At 38.1% G+C, this 24373-nt stretch overlaps 3 protein-coding genes across 4 annotated transcripts in view; 2 read left to right on the plus strand and 1 right to left on the minus strand.

Moving 5' to 3' along the window:
• Window positions 1-1927: 1927 nt before the first annotated feature.
• rnf208 (ring finger protein 208) lies at window positions 1928-3158 on the plus strand (the record flags this gene model as incomplete). Its single annotated transcript, XM_083568852.1, has 1 exon — window positions 1928-3158. One exon carries the CDS (start codon window positions 1928-1930, stop codon window positions 2714-2716), a length of 789 nt encoding a protein of 262 aa, XP_083424978.1. The 3' UTR covers window positions 2717-3158.
• Window positions 3159-3289: 131 nt separating this feature from the next.
• LOC310741191 (uncharacterized protein) lies at window positions 3290-17952 on the minus strand. Of its 2 annotated transcripts, none has more exons than XM_083568807.1 (6): window positions 17122-17952; window positions 11632-11799; window positions 6657-6801; window positions 6332-6420; window positions 5377-5474; window positions 3290-4649 (listed from the first exon to the last, which is right to left on the minus strand). In XM_083568807.1, exons 1-6 carry the CDS (start codon window positions 17755-17757, stop codon window positions 4580-4582), a joined length of 1206 nt encoding a protein of 401 aa, XP_083424933.1. In that variant the 5' UTR covers window positions 17758-17952; the 3' UTR covers window positions 3290-4579. The 2 variants fall into 2 exon arrangements, with proteins under 2 accessions (XP_083424933.1, XP_083424932.1); XM_083568806.1 differs by having other exon boundaries at window positions 11632-11802; window positions 17122-17950.
• Window positions 17953-22318: 4366 nt separating this feature from the next.
• cimip2b (ciliary microtubule inner protein 2B) overlaps window positions 22319-24373 on the plus strand; it is a 13015-nt gene continuing 10960 nt past the window's right edge. Inside the window, exons 1-2 of the mRNA XM_083568845.1 lie at window positions 22319-22475; window positions 23880-24091. Of these exons, the coding sequence (XP_083424971.1) occupies window positions 22411-22475; window positions 23880-24091 (277 nt within the window). The 5' untranslated portion in view covers window positions 22319-22410. The remainder of the gene's footprint in view (window positions 22476-23879; window positions 24092-24373) is intronic.

The following is a 24373-nucleotide window of genomic DNA, read 5'->3' on the forward strand; positions in this document are numbered from 1 at the left end:
TTTGGTGATGTACGTTCGGGACAGGTTGTTCCTGCAGCAAGGTCAGGCCTGTGTTCATTGCAGGACTGCTGACTGAGAGAGGAAAACACCACATGTTCACTTTTCACTCGGTTAAGCTTAGCCTTGTGGGTGTGCGGTGTGAGTTCGAGGCGTACGCTGCAAACAAGGAAGGGCAGAAACGCAGTATCTCTATACAGAAATAATAGGGATTTCGAAAGCTTAGCATGCTGGGGGATTAGCAATCCTGAACTATAAAAAACACTAACAACAATATAATGCTAAGCATTCGCCACATATTGCATTGTCTTTTCACAATAAACCATTCATGTTTTATTCATGAAATTGTTTCCTTTGGTTTCTAGAGTATTATTGTTGGACAAATGTTTACCTGCTGCGTTATTTTTTTTTTTTTGCTTCTGTTTAGAAAGTAGCATCTGGGTTACTTGCGAGCCACATTCTACATTAAGGCATTTCTTTGAAACCCCCTTGGTGATTTTTGGCGAGCAAGAAATATGCTGATTTGCCAAGGACATGGGTGATTATTTAAAATCTTTCAAAAACTTGCTTGCAATGTTCCTGAGCTTCTATCAAATATAAGGTGATGGTGGTGATGGTGACAAGTGTTTGTAGATTCTCATAGAGTTCTCCCTGTGTCTGCTTGGATTTCATTTTGAGTTCTAAAGTATCCTTGTACCTCAAAAACATGCTGGTAGGTGTATTAGCTAACTTGGTCTCTTTGTGTGAATGAATGGGTCAGTGTGTGTGTACACATGTGCATTGTGCCTTGTAATGGCTTGGTGTCCCATTCAGGGAGCATTTTTACCTCACATCCAGAATAGTGATGGATTGTTCATGAACGATTCGTTCATTTTGAACGAGTCTTTAACGTGGCCCAGAAGAACGAGACATCTCAAAGAGTGATTCACTCATTTTCTAGTGGACACACATGAGCAAAGCAAATCTCCATAAGTTGTGTATAGAAAAAAAAGAATTGACTTTGCATAAGTTTCAGAAAATGAATTTCCGTCAGCAATTATCAGTGTAGATGTTCCAACCATTCTGACCCAATTGACCTGTGAACTTTTTAGCAGCTTCAGAGCAAGTTGATTTATTTAGAGCCAGCTAAATTGCTAACTTTATCAGCCGACCACATAACTGTAATTGTTTTGTCTTTGTCATAGGGAAAAAAAACACAACCCCGGGTCTAGACAAGATCTCCTTGGACTTTCTACTGGAACTTGGTTGGATCTGTCAAGCGTGGACCTACACTTCATACACCTAAATCCCTTAGAGGAATTCCAGGTTCTCTTAGACCAGGACCAGGTATTTCTGTTGCTGGACAAACAACTCACTCAATAAATCTCTTCAGGTGGAAGGAATATAGTACCAGACAAAAAAGAGGTTAACTCGATTGTGCCATTTGCAGAGGCGAGACTGTTGACATTCTGTCAAATTGACTTTGGGGACACTACAGCTCAAACCCAACAAGCATTAAATACTTTCTTATAGAGACTTTATGTGTAGGTGCTTATAACGTGTATAAATATTTATATATATATATTGTGCCAGCTTCAATTGTATAATTGTGGTTAAATATTCTGTACTGAGTTCAGCCATTTGTTTGTTAAAACTGGATTTTTGTTAGTAAGTATTAATAAACAGGGTAAAAGTTGCCAAGTAACTAGACTTTATAAAGAACCTGGGCATTTAAACCTACCTACCTGAACATCTTGAACTTTGCCATCTACAGTAGACTAAGAAGAGTGGCTGGCGGAAAAACAATGGACAAAAGCATGCGTCCTCACGTTCCCTGTAATGGCTGAGTGTCCTACTTGGATCGTACTGAAAATACCATTCACAGGGTTGTGTTGAACACCAAACACACAGACACAAAGCTGCAGAGATCATCCAACTCTTCCTGGAGCGAATGTCCTGTCTGAGGCTCCAGCCTGTGACCATCCCAATGGATACTGTCAAGATCATCCAGTCGGAGAAATTCCCAAGGGAGTGCCCTGTTCCTGTGACCCAGCCTCGCTTTGCACCTCCTACCCGTGTAGCCTGGGATGGAGGAGGTGAAGGTGAGGTCATCGTCAACCGGGCCTGCGGTGATATCGGAGTTGAGGTGAACGGTAACACTCTGATTAACCCACGTCCTCTGGCATCGCCTCCAGCACCAGTCCTCCGTCGTGAAGCTAGCTTTTTAGCCCATCGCAAGGCTAGCAACAGCGAAATATGCTACCACCAATTCCACTACAAGATGGATGACGTGATCGTGAACCAGTATGTTCTGCGCTCGTCGTCTACCTCGTCCTCCTCGTCATCTTCAACGTCTTCGGGGCCAGTGATGCCATGCGAACCACTGGATTGCCCGACTTGCGGGCACACGTATAACTTTGCAGGGAAGCGTCCAAGAATCCTGTCCTGCCTGCACTCAGTGTGCGAGGAGTGCCTGCAGATTCTGTACGAGTCCTGCCCCAAGTATAAGTTCATCTCTTGCCCCACGTGTCGCCGTGAGACCGTTCTCTTCACCGATTACGGTTTGGCTGCGCTCGCCATCAACACCAGCATCCTGAGCCGCCTGCCATCTGAGCCCGGAGGGACCGTACAATGGGGAGGAGACGCCGACCGCAGCTGCTACCAAACGGTGCGCCAATACTGCCAATCGGCCTGCACGTGCCACATCGCTAACCCGCTTTCCACTTGCGGCATCATGTAGACCTAGATCAAAACCAGTCCACCAGGTGCCACTGTTCGAGCCAAAATCCACAAAAACCACAAATCCACAAAAACCAGTGACCCCATGAGTCCAAAAAAAAAAATTCAACACCCTCTGTCTTACCCTGCCAATGCAAATATTATCTATAGATCTATTTAGCACAGACGGTTGATGTCTGGACTTTTAAGAAGTGAAAGAGACACTTGTGCAAGAAGCCAAGAGAAATGTTCTATCAGAGTAAATGTATTTTATGTACGGACTGATTGATTCCCTTTTCCCCTCCAAGTTCCTGTTTATCTTGTTTGGATGTGTTTGTCATTGACATCTCTTCACATGGGAATGCCAAGGGAGACATTGTCTCCCACCCACCCTCAACCCCCCACTCCTCTCCCTCCCCCCACCTTACTCCTGGGAAAAAAATTAAGCAAATAAATGAATCAAATCCAAATGGTTTGCTTCAAGTGAAATTGAAACCTGTGGATCGGTAACGCTTTAGCAATGCATGCCACAGCCTGGGTTTCATGTCACACAAAAAAAAACGTTGAGGCAAAAAAAAAAAAAAAGACAAAAACATCTATCAATACGATTATATTAAATCAGTTGCGAATTTTACTGTACATCTGTCGCACATTAAACAAATTACAGTCAATTAGACAATGCAAATATACAGGCTATTTTATATAAATACTAAAAATAAAAATCATGACATATAGAACATACAACAAGGAGCTGCACTGGTCCATGAGATTTTCACCGAATTTAGCAGCACACAATGTAAAAAATACTTTTACAATATAAAAATATAATATATTTACATTTATGGCATATTTATCCAGACACCTTTATTCAGAGTGACTTACAACTGAGCAGTTGAGGGTTAAGGGCCTTGCTCAAAGACCCAAGCTTGGGGATGCTGATCACAACCTTCCGATCAAAAGTTCAACATCTTGACCACTGAGCTCCCACATCCCAATAAAACAAAACATAATATAATGTACACATTGCTATATATTGAATTTTTCTCAAATCCTGAGGAATTTTCATGAAGATTCTTTGACCTACCTGAGTTTATTTTTATTATATATTATTTATTTTTGTATTAAATAATAATAGCTATTTTTTTTGTGCAGCTTATAAAAGAATGAAAAACCTATTCCTTAGTAATAATGTACAATAAATGCATTGGAAGTGCTTAGTTTATTATAATGCATCGATCATGCATTATTTAATATCTGGTAAAATACTATTTAGGGTTTAGATGAGTGTAGTTCTGGAATTAACAAGCTACAGTATAAAGAGTGTGTAGCACAAGCCCGTGTCATCTCCTGACCCCACCCAGTCTCGAAACCGTACTCAAGAAGAACATGATGCGATCTGAATGCTATGCTGGAACACCTTTTTTGAATTCGGACCACATCATTAACACCAGTTTAACATCGTTTCTTGGATATCTTGCCCTTGATTAAAATTACGACAAAATGAATGTTATACATAAAATTTGCAGGAAATGTCAATGAGCTTTGGTGCATTATTGTTGTTTCTCATTTCTACCTTCCATATTCAGTATTTGTAGAATCTCTCTCACACACACACACACACACACACATATATATATATATATATATATATATATATATATATATATATATATATATATATATATATATATATATATATATATATATATATATATATACACACACACAGTAAATCAGCCTGATAAAAATAAGCGCTACAGATAGAAAATCCAACTGTTAATCAAGATTATCAAGTTTGTGTTCCAAACAATATACATATACAAATGGCAAGCTAATGTTAGATGTCAAAAAGGTCCATTTGTGACTTCTTGGTCTCAGTATAGGGTCAGAACCGTGTAGTCTTTCTTCTGGTCCTGAACAACTGTCCGAATATCCTCTTTTTCTCATTTAAAGAGCTAAAAAACAAACAGAAACCAAAGAGAAATAAACCAAAACATATTTTCACAAAATCTTTTGAATTCTTAATGGGGTTGATTTTTTTTTCCAGAACACTCCAGAACACTCCAGAACACTCTGCTCTGACAGTAGTGCAGCTGGAAATCACAGGTTTATTTTCATGCACCCTTATATAGACCTATGAAGAGACATTTAGATAGAATTTAAGGAAGGAGTATCCATTGTTAGAACGTCACAGAAGAGATTTACGTTGTCAGGTTTCTTGGTACTTTCTTGGAGTTTTATTTCTTACTAATTTCAAAAAAAGAGAAATACTGTAAATAGTGAGTTTGATAAGGGATTGTGGTTTAAATCTGCTGTAATATAAATCTTGTTCCACAACATGAAAATCGAAAAATATATGTTTTGTATATACATGAATAAAACAAATTACAGGCAATATAATCGGTGGAATAGGTGGAAAATTTATTTTTTTCCACATGCTGTGATGGGAAAATATTCAGCTCTTGTTAATCAAACAAGCGACAAAAAGGATTTCAAACATCTAAAAGGAAATATTGTCTTAAATATAGAAGTATAGTCGTCTTTAATGGATTTAAAAAATTAGGTTGGATTCAATAGAACCAATTCAAAATGCACAAATAAATCTTTTATAAACACCAATTTAGGTCAGATGAGGCCCAGGAATGCACGTCAATGGATATCTTGGGTGTGCCAAAACCTCACCTGCTGCTCTTGGCTGATTTTGACTTTTCATTCCATCTGAGTGAGCTAATCTTCTCTTTCAGGCTGTTACTCGCCTTCCGCTGCTCCGTTTCAACCGGCTGGATGAGCAAACAGATAAACAGTGCTTAAACAATCATTGTTGACACACAAAGACACATTGAGCATTCATTCGAGTGACACAAGAAGCCTGCAGACAGCTTACAGCTCAACTGCTGAGAAGATTGAATCAGAGGGTTGACATTTGTGAGATTTGCACATTTTAAAATTGTTTCTTACTGTATATATAATACAATAGTGTGTTTATTACGAATACTTCTCTTTTGTGTACATTTCTAATCTGAAATAAAAAAACCTTTATTATATGTTCTACTATCTGCAACAATTGTACAAATGTCCTTCAAGAACTCATCCTTCAAGAACTCTATAAAGTTGTGTGAAACCTAATTATCCAGTGACCCCTAAAGATCAAGATCTTCGGAGTGTCCAGGAAAATATGACCTATATTACAAACACGAAAAAAGGTCTGTGTACATCTTAAACACTGTTAAACCTAAATACTATTTAATATTATACAATTCCGATATATGATCAAGCTCATTTTTACACATTTTAAACTTGAAATAGTGATTTGGCAGATTTTTCTGTTATTTTTCCTCTTTATTTCCAAAAACATGACAAATTCCCAGAATGTCAATGATTCAATGATTTCTCAGGAGTTATTTCCAGACAGAAATGTGATATAAACTGTACACACACTGAAAGTGGGCGAATGGAAATTTTAGTATGTTAATGTAAACCAATTTTTCTGTGCTCACGTTGCAACATGTTGGCATACAGTGGTATCTCAACACACACACACACACACACACACACACACACACACACACACACACACACACACCCCAAACCAGTTTCCAAACCAGAAAGGATTCCCCCCCCCGTAATTTAACTGTACCTGTGCAGTTACTGGCTTTGGGCTTTCAGGCTCTTCCAGTAAAACGTCTGTAGAAGGGAAGTGCTCGGCTCGAGGGGCTTTAGATTTACCTACAGAAGAAATCCCACAACCTCATAAACCCATTTGGTGTATATAAAACAAAAAGTCAGGGTAGGCTTATAGGCCTTCCTCAAAACCTACTCTTTTATTTGAATATTTTAGTTTTCATAATGATTATGTTGTTTTTCCTAAAATCAAAAAAAAATGCACAGTACAACATTTGTAGCATAATTAACACTGTAATTTGGAATGTGGTCAGTGTTACTGCGGTGATGTTCTTACTTACGATGTCTGTTAAAAGTCCACGTATCAGAAACGCTCCTTCGACGGAAAAAAGCCTCAGAAAAAGGTCCCGGTTGATCCTTGGCGTCCTGGAGGTCAAGCTTTTCACAGTCTGTGGAGGTTATATCAGCTTTCTGTTTGCTGTCAGCCTGCAATGATGAATTATAAAGAAATGAAAAACTAAACACATCAGACAAAACATACACACAGCAGACACCACATAGGCATCACAGACATAATATACACAAAAGACATAACACATATGAGGTAGACCTAACATATATACAATAGACATAACAACGCATCAAAGCACTGAATAATATAATCTGTAAAGAATAGCTTGTGACAAATACGGCCATAGATAACACAAATAAATAATTTGTAGCAAAGCAAAGCAGGTAAATCAGAAACAGTAGCAAGAACTTCAAAGGCCTGAATGAAAAAAATGACAAGAATTCAAATGGAAAACTATGGAATTTGAACGGTATATGATTTATTACAAATAAAATACAGCTAAACACAAATATAATAATACCAGACTACCAAATCTATTAGCTGGTATCAAGTATATAGTTAATGCCTAAATTTCACTGTTAATGAGTGGTGTTTTGTACACATTTGATGTTATTCATTGTAATGTATTGGAGGGTATGTGGGATCTATGTTCGTCTTGATGGTCCTGATGCATGTTGTGAATTTGGTGAAAATCAGAGAAGGTAGATTTTTTACCTCAGAAAACATAATGGCTTAGACTTAATATTTTTCTAGCATCAAACATTTAATGTTCTCAGAGCAAGACAATCATAAACATGAACTTACACTTTCATCACCTTAGATAAAGTTTAGTATATTCCTGTACAGTATACTACATAATAGTACAGTCAATAAAATACAGTATAACCCAGTACAGTAGATAGTCTAGATATGTTTTCCATTCACATGCATGCACTGAACGTGTTTTAAAACTGATATCAACTAGTTAATGTTTACATTTGTGCATCCCCCAAACATGTTTATGTTATTTAGGGTAATATATTGAAAACTCAGGAGCTTCGACCTTAAGTTTTGAGCATAATACTACAAAAATAAATGGATTGCTATATTCAGCTTGATCCTCCTGACACATGGAATGAATTTAATGAAAATCGGAGAAGGTAGATTTTTTACCTCAGAAAACACAAAGGCTTATTACCATTTTTGGGGGGGAAAAGTATGACGTTCTCAGATCTTTACCAAATTCGCACTTTGTGTCAGTATGGTCAAGACTATCAAAAAATTTTACTTTGTTTTGTCCTAAAACACTCTACAGCTAAGATACATAGCATAATAAATTATAGTGCAGTATAGTATAGTAGACTAAAAAATATACTTTTTTTTATAACCTCAGAAAACACAAAGGCCCCTCCATTTGTAGGGTGATAAATGTAACATTCTCAGATCTTTGTCAAATTGCACTGTGTGTTAGGGCAGTCAAAGACTATTATAGAAGTGGACTTAGTTTTGTCCTAACACACTTAACAGCTGAGATACACTATAGTAGAATCCAGTACAGTTCAGTATACAGTAGTACAGAATAGCATAGTAGGTAAAATATAGTATAACACAATACATTAAATAACCTAGACATGTTTTCCAATTAAACTTATGCAGTTAATGTAAAAGTTAATGTTTTGTGTGTTGCCCAAACCTGTATATTATTGAGGGTAATAAATTAAAAACTGAATAGCTCAGATATCAGGTTTTAGTCTTGATTGCCCTGATGCACAGTGTTAATTTTGTGAAAATCAGAGGAGGTAAATTTCTTTCCCCAATAAAACAGTAGCGTAAAAAATTGATGTTATCAGTTCTTCATCAAATTTGCACTGTACTTTATGCTGATGAAGACTAACATAGAAGTGTACTTGGTTTTATGCTAACACACTCAACACCTAAGGTATAGCATAGTCTGTTAGAGTAGAGTATAGCATCCTACAGTATAATACACAGTAGAATATCTATATATGTTATTGAGAGTAATTTACAGTATTAGATATACAGGGTTATTCAAAAAAGAACTAACCGATTTCATTACGCAATATTTTATTAAGGAAAAGTAATACAAAATTCCAGAGTATCGACTTGGATAACTTCCTTTTCAAATGGTCACTGACTCATTCCATGACAATGCTTGAGAACTAAATCAATGCTTCATGATATCGGTTCATTCTTTTTGAATAACTCTGTAGAGTAGGCTCAAATCTCTGACGCAGACTCAGATTGCTGTGGCATTGCGGTGAGTTTATTTTTACAAACATATGTTTGAGACTAAAATAACACACGAAAACAATAAGTTGATTTCTGAATACCACACCAATTAAAACGTTATATGGATACCATTTATATCATCTAACACACGTGCTACACAAAAGGATTTAGGTAAAACAAACTCAGAACCTTTTGGTGTAGCATTAATAAGCATTGTAAGCATTAACCACCAGTCTGAACATAAAACGTAACGCAAACAATGCACAAATACTACACACAAACTAAGCAAAAATCAAAAACGCAAAATATGTGGTTCAAGTTTCAAGTCACAAAAGTTTTTATACAGTATTTACACAAAATAGAATAAACAAATAGACTTTTTTTTTTTAAATATATATGCATATTGAAAAGTAGAGAAAGTAAATAAATATATCCCACATTGTATGAGTAATATTGCACATTGTGTAAATAAGTATTATTGCACGTTATTGAGTATACGTAAGTCTACAGTAATGACCCTTGATTAACACATTTATGGTTAGTAATAATGTTCCATATTCTTCTTCCCCAAACTGCTACCACTAAGTTGGAGGTACACAATTATATAGTTAACTTTGGGTTTGGAAGCATTACATTTTCCCTTCATTTTAACTAGTAGGCCCAAACCTGTTCCAGCATGATACTGCCCCTGTGCATAAAAAAAGCCAGCTCCATGAAGATCTCCAATCCGATTGAACACCTTTGGGATAATTGTGAATGCTGACTGCACCCCAGGCCACCTCACCTCACCTACATCACTAACTGACATTACTAACACCCTTGTGGCTAAATAAACCTCCACAAAGCTCCAAATTCTAGTGGAACATCTTCCCCTCAAAAAATGGAGCCTATTATAACAACAAATGGTGACTAAAGCACATACAAATCTTATTATTAGGTGTTAAAATTTTGTTCCATATAGTGTAGATATTGATATTCACTTTTAGACTTTAACGACTTATAATACAAATGATACACAAATCATAATCATTACAAATACTACCTAAAAGAGTAGACACATCAATATGTTTATTTGAACTCAGCTACTACTAAATACAACCTAAACACTGAAGCAGAGCAAATGTGTAATTACACAAACAATCTAAAAGCCAAAGCCAAATAAATCCTGTCTTGAAAGACAACGCAGGCTTCACAAACGTCTTATTAAGTCTTTGTTTAACATAAATACTGCTTGCATGAATCAAAAGACTTCTCCGAAATAAGTATGCAGTGTCATTAGTCGACACCTTTCCCTTTGTTTTGCTGGAGAGATTGAACTCGGGTCATTCGAATCGTTTGAATAGCTGATAATGAGGTTTTGCAAAAACAAATATCTCGCCCGAGATGACACAAGAAAGAAACATCAAGAGGAAATATGTCTGAAAAGGCTGGCTGACGTCAGTTTCGGAGAGGCTTAAACCGGCGTAAACAAGGATAATTACAGTTGCGAAGCAGACAGGCGGTAACTGGTAATGGGAGGCACATATCTGAAAATCATTTCTGGAGGTGTTAGGTCAGCTGGGTTGCAGGTTTTTGGTAGTGTTACAGTATTTGGGTGGTGCTGTGTTTACAGCATTTACACAGTCAAAACCATTGGTAGGAAATAGACTCAATTTGGTGAGGTACATTATATACAGTGCCTGTCATAAGTCTGGAAACGCCTAGTCATTTATGGTTTTTGACAGATACACACATGTTTCTTTTGTTTATATGCAACACACTAAGCTAAAAAGGTAATTGGATGGTATTAATTTACATCTGACTAACACCATAGGCAATAACAGTAGTTTTGGGATGAATTACATGTAGCTATGTTACGTTCCACTTCACAAGTTTCTGTTTAAATCTGGACCCCAAGCAAACATATTATATACATGTAGGTTAAATGGTGGAAACAATACTGAACCAACATGGCTACCATTCCATACCTAAATGCAATGCAATTACATCTGGCTTATTGGAACCGACTTCACCATACAACAAGATGATGAGTCGAAGCGTACGTTTGAGCTCTGTAAGCGTTATTTAGAGAGCAAACAGAGTTTGGAGTGATATCTACTATGGAACGGTCCAGTCATCACACCTAAATCCTATTGAACTGCTCTGGGATGAACTGGAGGTCAGAAAAAATCTCCAACTGCTGATATTAAAACTGCTGTTATTCATGATAAGGGAGGATTTTTCAATGAAAAAACAGTACATTTATATATTTGTTTGGTCAAAGTGAAGCTCCATAAGGTTATATGGCCTTGATTGTTACACAGGACCGAAAGGAACATGCATGTGTGTAGATGTTTCCAGTCATTTGACAGGCACATTTATTTTACAACAGCACCACAAATTTGAGTTACAATAATGTTCTCATATACTGTTGTTTTAATTCATCAGAACTGGAAGTAATGTTGGTGCAAACATTGGATGCAAGTTGCGGCTCAGCTAGTAGGCAGTCAACGAGATGATGAGTGGATTACACTGACACTGGAATAAGTTGGAATATTAAAGCTTTGGAATCTGATCTGTTTGATTTGACTTTACAGATGAGGAGGAGAGAGAGCTGTCTAGGTCACTGTCAGCAACTTCAGATCATTTCATTGGAAAATACTCCAGTTGAAGGTTATGTGTGCGACTATGACTATAGATTTGTGTGCCATTTCGAAATAATCCTCTTCAAGCTTTGACAAATTCTGGAAACTCACCTTCATCTCCGTCTCTTCCGTCCTGTCTCGGCTGTTTTTTATCACCAGGTGAAGGTCTCGGTTCTCCTTTTGCAGCCTAGAAATCTCCTCCAGCATTCGGCACATCTGCTCTAGGTAAAGAAAGCCAGGTGGCAGCTGCTCCCACTCAGGCCCTGTGGAACCTGCAGCCTGCTAACACAAACGCACACACACATACACACGAACACAAAAATGTACCTGTTATAATCAGTATAAAGTCTGCTGAACTCCCCTTTTCTACTTTTAGTAATTCTGGTGTTTTAAATTACGTCAATCGTCAGGACACCAAACGGAAATTTTGCTATGTTTCCACACGGACGGTTTTAATTGCCGGTTAAGTGCACCATGATACTCAAAATACTCAAGATACACTATATGGGCAAAATTATTGGGACAGCTGAATTTTCAACTATATGTCATTCTGCCCCAAACTGTTACCACAACGTTGGAGGCACACAATTGTATTAGACGTCATTAGATACGGCAGAATAAGATTTTCTTTTTATTAAAAAATAGAAGACCCACACTTGTTTCAGCAAGCTTAATAAAGAAATTCTTTATATGGCTTGAAGCGGAAGATCTCCTGTAACTACACCCTAGGCCTCCTCACCCTTGTGGCTGAAGGAAACTCACAGAAATATCCACAAGCTCACTCCAAAATATATATATATATATATCTTTTCATGTCTCTTTATAGAGTGGTTTAAAATGAATGTCTGTGAATCTTTCCCTGCCTGTACCTCTCCCTAAACACGCTGCCATTGAGACAGGAGCTGCTTATCGGTAGCCGCATTCTAACCGCCTCCACATTCCTGCTGGTCCGCTTCCTTCTGGCTCTGTTCCAGCTAAGCGTTAACACCTCAACCGACTGGTTCATACTGACCACACGAAAAGAGCCGCAGAATGCCAAACATGACTGCCGTGAGAGTTGGAGTGTTATGTGTTCTTGTGGGTGTGTGTAGGATGGGAGGTTTTCTATTTGTGTGTATAAGTGCATTGAACGTGATCAGCTCATTATCTGGGCTTGGAAGTGAAAAAAAATGCTGCTCATTCAGTTAAATGATTCGAAGATTGTGGGTCTAGATGTGAAAGTGTTTCTTTACTTGTTTTTGATGAATGTTGAGTTTTGTTCTTTTTTTCATTAATAAAATAAGTCAGACATCCTTTTTTTTGTCTATAATCAGAAAAAGTTGGACATTTTGAAGGACGTATTCCAATAATTCAATTCAATTCAATTCAATTCAATTGAATTCAAGCCAGTGGACATTGTCACAAAGCAGCTTTATAGAAATAAATATATAACTTTTATATATATATTTTAAATTAATAATGTATTCATATATGTTTATTTCAGGTTTCAATAAATAATTAAACTCATTTGACAAAAAGACAGTAGGTGGAGCTGGAGGTAGCAGAATTGGATTTTCATTGGAAGGGATGAGGATGGAAAGGATTAGGAATGAGTTATGTGCAGAGAAGGGACATTGGGGCATATTGTTAGAACAATGCTGAGGATGGAGGAGAAGAGGAAGACCAAGGAGGAGGTTTGTCAATGTAATGAGGGAAGACATGCAGGTGATCGGTTTGAAAGAGGCAGATGTAGAGGACAAAGTTTTTGAATCAGATTTCTTCTCTGGTACTTTTTTTTCCAGTTTTAGCTTCTCATGGGTTTTCTTTTATGAGACTTGTGAAGATTTTCTTCATTATTCTTTCTCCTGAATGATCAGGGCAAAGAATTGTATGTCCTGCACTATCATGCTGGAACAGGTTTGGGTCTCCTAGTTCAAGTGAAGGGCAAATTTGATGACAATGCATCCAAAGTCATAATAGACAAGGGTGTGTCTTCAACTTAGTGGTAAAGGTTTGGGAAAGAACCACATATGGCTGTAAAGTCAGGTGTTCCAATATTTATTTTGATCAGTGTAGTGTATTAAAATGTAGTGAAGTTAAAGATGATGCAAAAGATTCTTTTTGAAGCGTAGCTAAATGATGCTGTTCAGAGCAAGTAGAATCCGTTTTGGTATTCGGATTTTAGCCCATATTTAGACATAGACTTCCATTTACGCATTGACCATGTTATGTTAACTCCATTGCAAAAGAAAAGAAGTGAAACATCAACCATGATATTTTTAGTAAACGAGTACAGTTTTTATATCTGACACTGTAAGTTCTGCCTTCCCAAAGTTTAAAAGCATATTTATATAGAAACTGTAGCTCATGAAGTTAATACTGTAATTTGGTCCCAATTTAAGTGAAATCGTAACTTATACTACATAAATCAATCAATAATCAATAACAGCATAGTGAATTTTTTTAATTTATCTTCCACTGGAGAGCTACATCGAACCAAAATTGCCTGCTAAATCAAATTACTTATGTCCTGGCTACATGAGAAATCAACATTTCTTCACACTACTTGCAACATCCTTTAAAGTTAAAGATTTACAGCCACTACTCAGAATACATTTGTTATATACAGTGGAACCTCGATAGTTCGCGAGAGCATAACCCCCGCGAGTATAGAGGTTGCACTGTATACATACATATATATATTTATATTATAGGGCTGTCAATTGAATAAAATATTTAATTGAGATTAATCCCATGATTGTCATGAGTGAACTCGTAATTAATCGCAACTTAAACGCACAATTATATCTGATCTAAATGTACCTTAAATGAATACTTTTCAAGTTTTTAATACTCTACTCAGCATGGGCCTGGACAGATACTGATGCTTGATGCAAATGTATGTTTAATATTAGTGAAACCATCCTCAACATAGAGCATGAAGACAAAATATGCTTGTGAATGTTTTAAAGTAATTATGGTGTTTTAAATACATCATCCGGACCCCAAAAAGAACCTTTGCTATGTTTCCACACGGACGGTTTTAATTGCCGGATGTGCGCATCAAGGCGGATTTTGGTGCTTGATTTGACACTTGGCGCATCAGTAAAACAAATGTTAAGTGGTTAAAAATGATTTTTCAGAGAAGTTTGTAAATAAATGTGTGTTGCATTAATCACTCGTTTATAAAGTTATTGCCGTTAAAATGAATTTGCATTAATGCGTTTATATATATACAGTGAGGAAAATAAGTATTTGAACACCCTGCTATTTTGCAAGTTCTCCCACTTAGAAATCATGGAGGGGTCTGAAATTGTCATCGTAGGTGCATGTCCACTGTGAGAGACATAATCTAAAAAAAAAAATCCAGAAATCACAATGTATGATTTTTTAACTATTCATTTGTATGATACAGCTGCAAATAAGTATTTGAACACCTGAGAAAGTCAATGTTAATATTTGGTACAGTAGCCTTTGTTTGCAATTACAGAGGTCAAACGTTTCCTGTAGTTTTTCACCAGGTCTGCACACACTGCAGGAGGGATTTTGGCCCACTCCTCCACACAGATCTTCTCTAGATCAGTCAGGTTTCTGGCCTGTCGCTGAGAAACACGGAGTTTGAGCTCCCTCCAAAGATTCTCTATTGGGTTTAGGTCTGGAGACTGGCTAGGCCACGCCAGAACCTTGATATGCTTCATACAGAGTAACTCCTTGGTTATCCTGGCTGTGTGCTTCGGGTCATTGTCTTTTTGGAAGACCCAACCTCGACCCATCTTCAATGCTCTAACTGAGGGAAGGAGGTTGTTCCCCAAAATCTCGCAATACATGGCTCCGGTCATCCTCTCCTTAATACAGTGCAGTCGCCCTGTCCCATGTGCAGAAAAACACCCCCAAAGCATGATGCTACCACCCCCATGCTTCACAGTAGGGATGGTGTTCTTGGGATGGTACTCATCATTCTTCTTCCTCCAAACACGTTTAGTGGAATTATGACCCAAAAGTTCTATTTTGGTCTCATCTGACCACATGACTTTCTCCCATGACTCCTCTGGATCATCCAAATGGTCATTGGCAAACTTAAGACGTGCCTGGACATGTGCTGGTTTAAGCAGGGAAACCTTCCGTGCCATGCATGATTTCAAACCATGACGTCTTAGTGTATTACCAACAGTAACCTTGGAAACGGTGGTCCCAGCTCTTTTCAGGTCATTGACCAGCTCTTCCTGTGTAGTTCTAGGCTGATTTCTCACCTTCCTTAAGATCATTGAGACCCCACGCGGTGAGATCTTGCATGGAGCCCCAGTCCGAGGGAGATTGACAGTCATGTTTAGCTTCTTCCATTTTCTAATGATTGCTCCAACAGTGGACCTTTTTTCACCAAGCTGCTTGGCAATTTCCCCGTAGCCCTTTCCAGCCTTGTGAAGGTGTACAATTTTGTCTCTAGTGTCTTTGGACAGCTCTTTGGTCTTGGCCATGTTAGTAGTTGGATTCTTACTGATTGTATGGGGTGGACAGGTGTCTTTATGCAGCTAACAACCTCAAACAGGTGCATCTAATTTAGGATAATAAATGTAGTGGAGGTGGACATTTTAAAGGCAGACTAACAGGTCTTTGAGGGTCAGAATTCTAGCTGATAGACAGGTGTTCAAATACTTATTTGCAGCTGTATCATGCAAATAAATAGTTTAAAAATCATATATTGTGATTTCTGGATTTTTTTTTCAGATTATGTCTCTCACAGTGGACATGCACCTACGATGACAATTTCAGACCCCTTCATGATTTCTAAGTGGGAGAACTTGCAAAATAGCAGGGTGTTCAAATACTTATTTTCCTCACTGTATATGTGTGTGTGTGTGTGTGTGTGTGTGTGTGTGTGTGTGTGTGTGTGTGTGTGTGTGTGTGTGTGTGTGTAAAAAATGTAAACAAATACACCGATTAGGCATAACATTATGACCTAAGTACTTCCTAGTATTGTGTTAGTCCCTTTTTTTCTGCAAAAATGTTGTGACCCGTTGAGCATCAAAAACATGAACTTCTTCAGCAGTTTGAACTACAGGAGCTCTTCTGTTGGATCGAACCACACGGACCAGCCTTCGCTTCCCACGTGCGTCAATGAGCCACGGCCGCCCACGACCCTGTCGCTGGTTTACCACTGTTCCTTCCTTAGAGCACTTTTGATAGATACTGACCACTGCAGACCAGGAACATCTCACAAGATCTCTAGTTTTGGAGACGCTCTGACCCAGATGTCTAGACATCACAATTTGGCCCTTGTCAAACTCGCTCAAATCCTTACGCTCGCCCATTTTACCTGCTTCTAACACATCAACTTTGAGGACAAAATGTTTACTTGCTGCCTATCAAATCCCACCCACTAACAGGTGCCATGATGAAGAGATATTCAGTGTTCTTCTCTTCACCTGTCATAATGTAATAATCTCATAATGTTGTGCCTCATTGTTGTATATATATATATATATATATATATATATATATATATATATATATATATATATATATATATATATATATATATATATATATATTCATGAATTCTCTGTTCACTCATTTCATGTACACTGAATAATTGAAGTGCTTATAAATAAAGGAGATTATTACCTTTGCTGGCTCTATGTTACTGATAACAGGCTGCTGTGGTGTATGTGTCAGTCTGGGAGTGACTTCTGACACTCTCTGCTCATCAGCTGCCTGAGTGTAAGGCCTTCCCGGCCCTACGCTTCCTACCCGCGAGCGTATAAAAGGTGTTATAGATCCGCTGGATATAGAAGTTGTGTTACACCGACGCCGAAGGCTACTGTCCACGCTCCTCCTCCAGGCCGGCTCTGTTCTCCGCAATGCCTCCTCTACCTTCAGCCCGGCTGTTCCAGGTGCTTTTAAGCTTCCTTTTCGTGTCGCCGAGAAACATGACGAGGATGACGAGCAGTGAGAAAGAGCTGGCGAGGAGGACGAAGGTCGTAAATCATCCTCGATCAGCTGCGAAGTCTGTGAGGTCAGAACACAGTGCTGGGAGGTCATAGGGCTCAGCACAGATGGCAGCTCCACTCCTGAGTCTTCTGATTCAGACCTAAGAGGGACCCCTGTGAGACCCAGTCTCAGAGAGTCTGCAGAAGCAGAGTCACTGCCGTTTGAGTACGAATTCTTTTCCAAACCCTCTGTTGAGGTCGATCGTGTGACCGGGTAACCATCAGTCACCCAGGTTTCTAGCAAACACCCGAAACTCCTGTATAGATTCATCAGTCCCTGATTCCACAGATCCACACAGTTCCACAGCCTGTCAAGTTCTGTCTGTGGAGAAATCTCAATGCGTGTTCGTGCTCGGTGCAACACCTATCCTACCTGACAGGTGATGACGGACGGCACCGAGCAGGAAGTGCAGCCTGAAACTCGTTGCGCATACTTCAAGGCATCTGACATGGGCCGCCCACATTCCTCCTTCATCCTCCCAGATCAGGCTATGTAGAAGGGCCACTTGACTTTCCACTATTCCTCTGAATCTTTCCCAGAAGCCCCGATCTGCCTCGACACGCCTGAACGTAACGGCGAAAGACACAGAAACCGCACGCATAACATAAACCGAAACTCAAGGCAAACAGCCCGTAGCCACCTGGGCTAACATCCAAACCGTGTAGTGTCAGCAAATAGAAGAAATTTCACTGGTATTTCAGACTCTATTAGATTTCCATGACTTCCACTTTCGAGTTTCCTGTTCTACCTCTTCAGCTCTGCCAATACCTCAAGCACAAGTCACACATTAGATATTTTATCACATATTGAACCGTGAATAATCAAACATTTTACAATCCTTAAATATACACAGTGAACACACAGGTAAGAGTCATCAAAGCATTCCTACACATTCACTTTCATGGGTTGGAAGATAAGCTGCAGTTACATAGGATCAGAGGAATATCCATTATCAAGATCTTAAAGTCAGATACTTTTGATCCGAATTAGATTGCAGTCCAGCGCAAGTACAAAGCTGAGCAATAAAGATCCTCACTCAAAGAACCCTCACTTGCTTTGAAGTTAGTAGCGGAGAGCATGTCGATTCTGATGGAATATAACAATCAGTGAAATACAGCAGTTAGTAAAACAATCTGTATCTGTATTCATTGCATGAATGATTCTGTATTTAATGACCAAACACTAAACAGCACACCTTAACAAGGATTAAACTATGACAAACGGACATTCGGTGCCACCTACATGATGATGGGTTCCCTTTTGAGTCTGGTTCCTCTGAAGGTTTCTTCCTCATACCATCTTAGGGAATTTTTTCTTGCAACAGTCACCAATGGCTCACTCATTAGGGACAAACACCTTTATAACTTCTTTCCCTGTCACAACAATGCAGCTCAGCATTCCTGCCACATCTGGAACGTAACCTGGAAGTCTTCTTTTCAAAGATTGTCAAACAGCTTCTGCGTTTTGCACTGGATCTCCGCAACGGTGTCAAAACGGCGGTAATGCTGGGAAAGGTTTCAGTCTCCTAGTTTAAAAGTGAAGGAAAATTTCATGCTTCAACATCCTACACAACTGTGTGCATTCAACTTTGTGGTAACAATATGGGTCAGAACCACATATGGCTGGAACAGTCAGGTGCTAATAGCTAGACAATGTGATTCAGGTGTGAGTGATCCCAGTGTAGTCCAGTTTTATTATCCTGAATAGGGATGTGCATCTCTATAACTGAGGCCGATGCGATTCGCATCTCGATGCACAGCCAACGATACGATACATTAAAGATACATATGAAGCAACTACATATGTGATACGATACGATACGATTCACCCCTATTATAATCCGATCCGAATTTTGATTTGATTCAGCACAACGCGATTCAATACAATACGATGCATTGGAAAAAATATGATTCTCTGGGATTCAATATGGTACAGATACTTTAATTTCATTGCTTCAGACAGCAAGTCATCAATTCACTTAAGAGCCTTCTGACGTATGGTCCTTTCACAAACACGACTTTGTAGCGCAAAGAAAAGAAAAGAAAAGAAAAAAAAAAAACGGATAAAAAAACCCCCCAGATGTTCTTTTCCTGTTGTGTGTGCAGGAAGTTACAGCTCTACCTCTGCCATGTTAATCTGTATTCTATGTGACTCTCGGGACACGCCTCGGTCTCCGTAGTGTTGCTACACGTCATGTTCACGTAGCAGCGGCGGTGCTGAGAGAACACGCTCGAGAAACAGTTTAGTGAGGAGAAATCGATCAGATCAAATATTGGTCACAAATAATTCGTCTAAATAATAAAATACTGACGCAAATCTGTATAAAACGATGCGTTGGGATACAAACGGCGAATTGTATCCGACGCACACTTTTTAAATTCGATGCATCATGACGTTAGCATAATGCTTACTTCAAAAAGCTGTCCAGGTGTGAAACTTAGATCCATATAATCAATCCAGTTTTATATGTATTACGCTTTTAACATCGGATATTGTCTCGAAACAGCTTCACGAGGTTATAAAGTTTAAATGTATACGTTTATTGCATATACGTTTATCCCTGATGAGCGAGCCAGTGGAGACAGTTGTGAGGAAAAACTCCCTGAGATGGTATGAGGAAGAAACCTTTAGAGGAACCAGACTCAAAAGGCAACCCATCATCATTTATCAGTCCAGTAGAAAAGTACAGAGTGTAACTTCTGTGTAAAAATCAGACCTGGCTGACATTGTATGAACATCTGATCTAAAGTGTTACGTCTGAGAGCTAATCCGGTCCACACTCACACGGTGACTCAGCAGACAATAGCTTATCTTCCACATTCCACAAATTCCATCTCGCCGTTGCTGCTGTTCGGACAACGAGATAAAACCAGAATAATTGACTTTTGTTCGTCTGTGAGGGAAAACCAGACATTGTCGATGTTCACACCCTGTTACAAATTACACTTCGCCTAGTTTACCCGTTTCCCACACACACTCCCATGGCAGTAATCAATACTGATTTCTATCGACACACCGATGTTCTTCGTTTACAGCAATTGAGGGGGTTGAGGTGGAAATACAGTAAGTAATACAGAGGAGTAATACAGAGGAACAGTGACAAATTATTTCTTAATTTGAATTAAAAAGCACGTGGAGTTATTTAATGGGAAAATAATAATATCTGGGCACCTGGATAAAAATAGGGGCCTGTAATATTTCAGCACAAAATATAAGGAAATAAATAATGTATAAATAATACAGGTGTTGTAAGTAAATAAAACACACGGCGTTCTTCTTTTATTGACCACTAGACGGTGCTAAAGTTACTCTTTTAAATATACTGTATGTTAAATACTGTTGTGTTAGAAATGAGTTTATTAGAGGGACAGCGCATGTAGGACGTTTTGGAGACAAGGTGAGGGAGGTGTGATTGAGATGGTTTGGACATGTGCAGAGGAGGGACATGGGGTATATCAGTAGGAGAATGCTGAGGATGGAGCCATCAGGAAGAAGGAAAAGAGGAAGACGAAGGAGGAGGTTTATGGATGTGGTGAGGGAAGACATGCAGGTAGTTGGTGTGAAAGAGGCAGATGTAGAGGACAGGGGGGTATGGAGACGGATGATCCTCTGTGGCGCCCCCTAATGGGAGAAGCTGAAAGAAGAAGAAGTTAAATACTGTTGTGTATTAAATTCCAGGACTTTTGTCTACTTTTAATATTCTATAAAGGTTTTTTTTGTTAGTATTATAAAAAATTTTTATATCGTTGTTCCAAACTTCAATAACTTCAATAGTGTTAATAAGCGTGCATGTGTATGTGAAAGCTTTGGCTATACAAGGCTTGAATAAAGTCCTTAAAAATCTTGCATTTAATTCTCATTTTATATCAAATAAAATCTCAAATAAATTCGATTCTAATGAGACATTTATGGTTTATGAATAATAACCAAACAAACAAACAAATAAATAATGTGTGTGTAAATATAAATAAAGAGAATGGATTTTTCAGATGCCAAGAAAATACAAAATAAACATTAAAGCAAATGATTGTTTTCCCTTCTTTATTTATTCCTTCCACATACTTCCTTACAAGATTCCTTCAATCAAAACTTTCAAACTCCATTTCTTTCTTTCTTTCTTTCTTTCTTTCTTTCTTTCTTTCTTTCTTTCTTTCTTTCTTTCTTTCTTTCTTTCTTTCTTTCTTTCTTTCCTTCCTTCCTTCCTTCCTTCCTTCCTTCCTTCCATTCTTCATTCCATCCTTTCAAACTTCCTTCCTTCCTTCCTTCCTTCCTTCCTTCCTTCCTTCCTTCCTTCCTTCCTTTCATCCTTCTTTTCTTCCTTTCTTCCTTCCATCCTTCCTTCCTTCCTTCCTTTCTTTCTTTCTTTCTTTCTTTCTTTCTTTCTTTCTTTCTTTTTTTCTTCATTCCTTTCATCCTTCCTTCCTTCCTTTTTTCATTCTTTCCTTCCAAACTCTCTTCTTTCGTCCTTCCTTCCTTCCTTCCTTCCTTCCTTCCTTCCTTCCTTCCTTCCTTCCTTCCTTCCTTCCTTCCTTCCTTTCATCCTTTCTTCCTTCCTTTCATCCTTCCTTCCTTCCTTCTTTCCTTCCTTCCGTCCTAACTTCCTTCTTACCAAACTTTATTACTTTCAAGTTTTCTTTCTTCCAAACTTCCCAACAAAAAGGCCGATCAATAAAAACATCAGTATTTCTAAGTAACACAAAAAAATTAACAGATTAAACAGTTAAAACAAGCAAAGAAATAAATAAAAACAAAAATTATTCTAATTGTTTGTTTTGTTGTACCTTGACGTCACGACGTCACGGGAAGCGACACCTGCGCGTCCCATTTCTTGGTAGAGGGTCTCTATGGCAACCGCTTTGATCCAAACCCCGCCCCCTAACCCACAAACACACACAGCGCAGCGCGCGAGACGACGGAGCAGCGATGGAGAAGTTGCCCCCGAAGTTCAGCTCGTTGCTGTCGACCCCCGAGCCGCATTACATCCCGGGGTCAGTACCGGTTCCGAGCTCAGACCCAAACCCGGATTTTATTCTGATCCTCGTTTCTTTTGATCCAAAAAAAAAAAAAACTCTGTCTTTGAACTTTGCAGAAAATCCGCAAGTAAAATTTTCTTTCCGTTTGTTAGTTTTAATCAATTAATTAACCAGTCTGTTAATCAGTTTTAATTAAAAACCGCTTCTTTAAAACTGATTAAAATAATTTATTAAAACAACTTTTGATTAATTTTATTTCATGATAAAATGCAGAACTGGACTTGTGCTGGTCACTAAAGCTAATGTCATTACTGGTAACCATAGCAACAGGTCAGAAAGCAATAATTCTGCAATAACATTTATACCATAGACCATAGACCATAATAATAATAATAATAATAATAATAATAATAATAATAATAATAATAATAATAATAATAACAACAACAAATATTATTATTATCCTTATTGTTATTATTAATATTATTATATGTATTTTATAGTATATATAAATATGCATGCTTTTTTCTTACCTTATATATTTTTTTTTATTTTACTACGTCACACTCTATATAAATATGTAGGTGATAAATAACATTTGATATAATAGTAATACTAAATATACTGCACCTCTCCACAATATCTAGTGGAACATCTTTGAGAAGCATGGAGATTTATATAACACCGAATGGAGACTAAATGCCAGTTTTATAGTCACAAACTTTTGTCCATACACTGTACATCAGAGGGAGATAATTCATTTCCTTCAGAATTATATTGATGCGTTTGCTACGCTGTGATATGGATTCCATAGTAACAGCTCATACACAGGGATTTACACAGTAAACGCTTAACATAAACAAATGGAAAACATATAATCATTGATTATATAGTGTTTTTTTTGTATTGGTAAGAAGTTTGTATGGAAGCTTATTTACCATTGGAAGAAGTCTCCAGTGTCTGCTTTATAACAGTCAGTGGTAAAGCTGTAAGTTTCCTCTGATTTTCAGGAGACAGAAGGTTACAAAGCGTTTCTTTGTCTTAGTAACGTGAAGAGAGAACATGTTCATAACTGTATTAGCTGCTTTATGGGCAAAAACATAGCTAAAAATGTAACTATAAATAGATACCAATCAAAGCGTTTCCTCAAAACAAATGTAAAATTAGTTATTATTAGAAGAATCAGATTGAAGTCTGCGTAGCCGTGTCATCTCGCCGGGTTACATTCCTATCAGAGCACAACCGTGTATCAATAAAAATAATATTAATATTAATACCAACAATAGTAACCACAACTACAACAATAATAATAATAGTTAAACTCATCAAGCTGTGGGGTGCCATTACTTTGAAACACACTCAAACTTATTTCTCATTGATTTAACGTTCTGTTTCTGCATCACTGTGTTTATATTGCAGCTATGCAGGCTACTGTCCACAGCTGAAGTATCACATGGGAAAGCCGTACGCTCAGCTCACTGCCAAGCTGCTGACCTCGCCCGAGATTTCACGCTCGTCCAGACTGGTGCTGAGTTCAGGGCCGTCACGGGATGCGGGGACCAAAGAGGAGATCTGGAGGAGAGAGACGGAACGTGGCAAAAAGCCACAGAGAATGATACCAGGCTACACAGGTTAGAACACTTTTACTCATTTTGTTTACCCAGTACAGGTGTCCCAATACTTTTGGGACACCTGTTTTATAGGTTGATGAGAATAGTTTGAACGTGTATAGCTTCTCGTTATAACCTGCTTCAACAAGCAAAGTTTGTCAAATGCTGTTTCATGGTTCTGGAATTGATCAAGATTCATTCTTCAAGATTTTAAACATACCGCAGACTCAGAAAGATAATAGTTTGATATTTCAGATTATAATCACTATAAGATGTTATATAGAGTTTGCTAGAACAGGTTCT

Source organism: Silurus aristotelis, assembly GCF_946808225.1.
Source record: "Silurus aristotelis genome assembly, chromosome: 18".
NCBI classification, from domain to species: Eukaryota; Metazoa; Chordata; class Actinopteri; order Siluriformes; family Siluridae; genus Silurus; species Silurus aristotelis.